The sequence below is a fragment of the Polistes canadensis genome, unplaced genomic scaffold (genome assembly GCF_001313835.1).
Source record: "Polistes canadensis isolate GaletaPanama2010 unplaced genomic scaffold, ASM131383v1 scaffold_461, whole genome shotgun sequence".
NCBI lineage: Eukaryota > Metazoa > Arthropoda > Insecta > Hymenoptera > Vespidae > Polistes > Polistes canadensis.
In genome coordinates, this window is record NW_014570008.1 from 38726 (window position 1) to 41723 (window position 2998).

At 51.0% G+C, this 2998-nt stretch overlaps 1 protein-coding gene across 1 annotated transcript; it reads right to left on the reverse strand.

Annotated features, from left to right (window-relative positions):
* Positions 1–248: 248 nt before the first annotated feature.
* Positions 249–2290, reverse strand: LOC106792530. The gene is made up of 3 exons (XM_014758987.1): positions 2053–2290; positions 1076–1938; positions 249–977 (listed from the first exon to the last, which is right to left on the reverse strand). Exons 1-3 carry the CDS (start codon positions 2288–2290, stop codon positions 249–251), a joined length of 1830 nt encoding a protein of 609 aa, XP_014614473.1.
* Between the last annotated feature and the right edge of the window lie 708 nt (positions 2291–2998).

A 2998-nucleotide genomic window follows, 5' to 3' on the forward strand; every position in this document is an offset into this window, starting at 1 on the left:
AACTCAGCGGGCCCAATGGACGAGAATTAAGGCAAGCTTCGATTTCCACAACTCTTTTTAAATGGTGCTTGACCGACTTGACACCTGCCTCCCACAACCCACCATATTGCGGGGCATTGGGAGGAATGAAAGTCCAGTTCGTTCCGTCGTTTGCGAGGAGAGATGCCATCCTATGATAAAAGTACGAGGCCCAGCGGAACATAGCCCTAAGCTCCTTATCGGCCACTTGAAAATTGGTAGCATTGTCACTATAAAGATACCGGCAAATACTCCGTCTTCCTATGAACCGACGGTTTGCACAGAGATTCCAAGGTTAGGTCGCTAACCAGCTCGAGGTGGATAGCACGAGTAGCGAAGCATACAAACAAAGCGATGTATCCTTTACCGGATCGATTTCCACGACCCTTTGACATCCGGACTTGTACAGGACCCTCATAATCATGGCCAGAATTGGCGAAAGCCCTACTTCCTACCACTCGATCCACGGGTAACTCACCCATAAGTTGGTGAGCCAGCTGAGGCTTAGTCCTTTGGCAAGGCATACAAGCTCGAATACCTGATTTGATCAACCGATTCCTGTCTAAGACCCATACTTGCGACATCAGATAAACCAATGTTAAAGCCGGACCCCCATGGAGGCACTGGTGGTGTGCATGCCGCACAAATAGTCGACTAAGATGCGAGTGCTGAGGCAAGACTGGCGGATGTTTCCGATCAAATGCTAGATGAGAACGTGTCAACCGGCCTCCCACCCGTAAGAGACAATCTCCCTCACTCATGAAGGGGTTTAACGTGCTAAGCCGATTACCTTTCGGCAATCTCTTCCCTGCTTTTAAGAGTCCGATCTCTGTCGAAAAGGCGGTTGCCTGGGCTATGCGAATGAACAGTATTCGTGCGTCGGAAATCTCAGCACTGGTCAGAAAATGAGACGAAGACCCTATCACTAGTGAGCGTTCCGCAACCGGACGATGGGCCGCCTGCAATATGCGACAAATCGAAGAAGCTTGGTTAACGAGGAGAACCGAGTCAGGATCTCGGACTCATTCGAGCTGTAGCGGACATGGTTCACTCGAACCGTTTCAATAGAACGTAGCCACTGGACGGGAGGCCTGGTCAGCCATGAAGGGCCGTGCCACCATAGGGCACTCTTGGCTAACTCTTTCGGTGCTACTCCTCGCGATGCCAAATCGGCAGGATTCTCCTTGCTCGGGACATGTGACAATGATGCCGATGGTAGTTGAGTCTGAATTAGGGAGACACGGTTGGCTACAAAGGTTTTCCAGTGGAATGGATGCTTACGAAGCCAGGTAAGCTCAATCTGGCTATCTGACCAGGCAAAAATTGGGCGTTTCTGTAAGAAATCCAAACTCGTTAGATGACGGATAAGCCTAACGAGAAGAGCTGCTCCGCAAAGTTCTAAATTAGGAATACTCACAGTCTTTACAGGAGCTACCTTAGATTTTGAAGCTAATAGCGACACCTGAAACTTCCCATCACCCTTATCAATACGCAGGTATACAACTGCGGCGTACGCGTGCGAAGACGCATCAGAGAAGCCATGAATCTGGTAGGAAGAGTTCGAAGTGCCACCTAACCAGCGCCCTACGGATAAACTCGGCAAGGTAACCAAACTTTGGCAATATTCATACCAACGCTCACGAAGCTCCGACGGTAAGGGTGAGTCCCAATCACACTTCAAAAGCCACATATCTTGCATTAATATTTTGGCAACAACCGTAACCGGGGAGAGCCATCCTAATGGGTCGAATAGGCGAGCGATATTCGAAAAAACGGACCTTTTGGTGTGGGCGGCAGCCAAGTCTGCCACGCTAGCCGCATCGAACCTAAATTCGTCCTGTTCCGGGACACATCGAACACCTAACGTTTCGACTGTCTGATCACTTTCTATGTGTTTCTCCACGCCCGGTCGTGCAGAATCTGGAAGAACCTCTATAGAATTAGCCGCCTACTTATCTAGTTGGATGCCAGCAGAATCTAATAACTTAACTAGTTCATCCTTTTTTTTAACCGCCGTCGGTATGTCGCGTGCACCGGCAAAAGTGTCGTCGACATATGTCTCCGACTCCAAACACCAAGACCCCAATGGGTACCGCGAACCCTCATCCCGTACCAACTGCGACAGAGTACGAATCGCCAGGTAGGTAGCGCAAGCTGTGCCATAAGTGACAGTATTCAAACGAAATTCCACCGGTTCCGATGCTGCGTCGGGCGACCAGATAATTCGCTGGTAATCCTGATGTTCCGGCTCTTCTCGAATCTGACGAGACATCTTTACAATGTCAGCCGTGAATACCAATTGAGCAAGATTAAAGAAAGATCGCTCTGTAATGGAGGGCCTGTAAGTAAAAAGGAATTTAGCGAGTGTCCGTCCCTCGTACGCCGAGAGGCATCAAATACCGCCCTTAGTTTTCACCTGGATTCATCCTGCTGCCTCTCGGCGCAGGACCTCCGACCTCGGGACTCGTGACATGTAGCCTAGCTCCTCGTACACCCTCATGAAGTCACAGTACGCCTGAGCCAATCGTGAATCCCGTGCAAATCTACGATGCAAACAAGCGAGAGAGCTAAGGGCTATCCGTCTTGTCTCCGCGACCACTGGGGGAAGCTCCTGCTTCAGCGGTAGCCGCACCACGTACCGACCTCTCTAACCCCTCCGATGCGTTTCCTGAAAAATTAGCTCACATTTCTCCTCCTCTGGCTTCAATCTCTTAGGTGCCTCCGACACCTCCTCCAGCTCCCAAAACCGCTGCAAAATGTGATTCAACTCCTCCTGAGGTGAACAGTGCAAAACCAGCGCAGAAGAGGTAGTCGCTGTCGTCTCCGCCCGCCGTGCAGCTCCTCCATCCACCGGTCCGGAGATGATCCACCCAAGCGCCGTATCCTGCGCGACGAGCTGCGACGTCGAGGATCTTCTCAACCCCGGCTAGAGTAATTGGCCGTAAACTTCGGCACCTAAGCTTACGTCAATCCGCTTCGA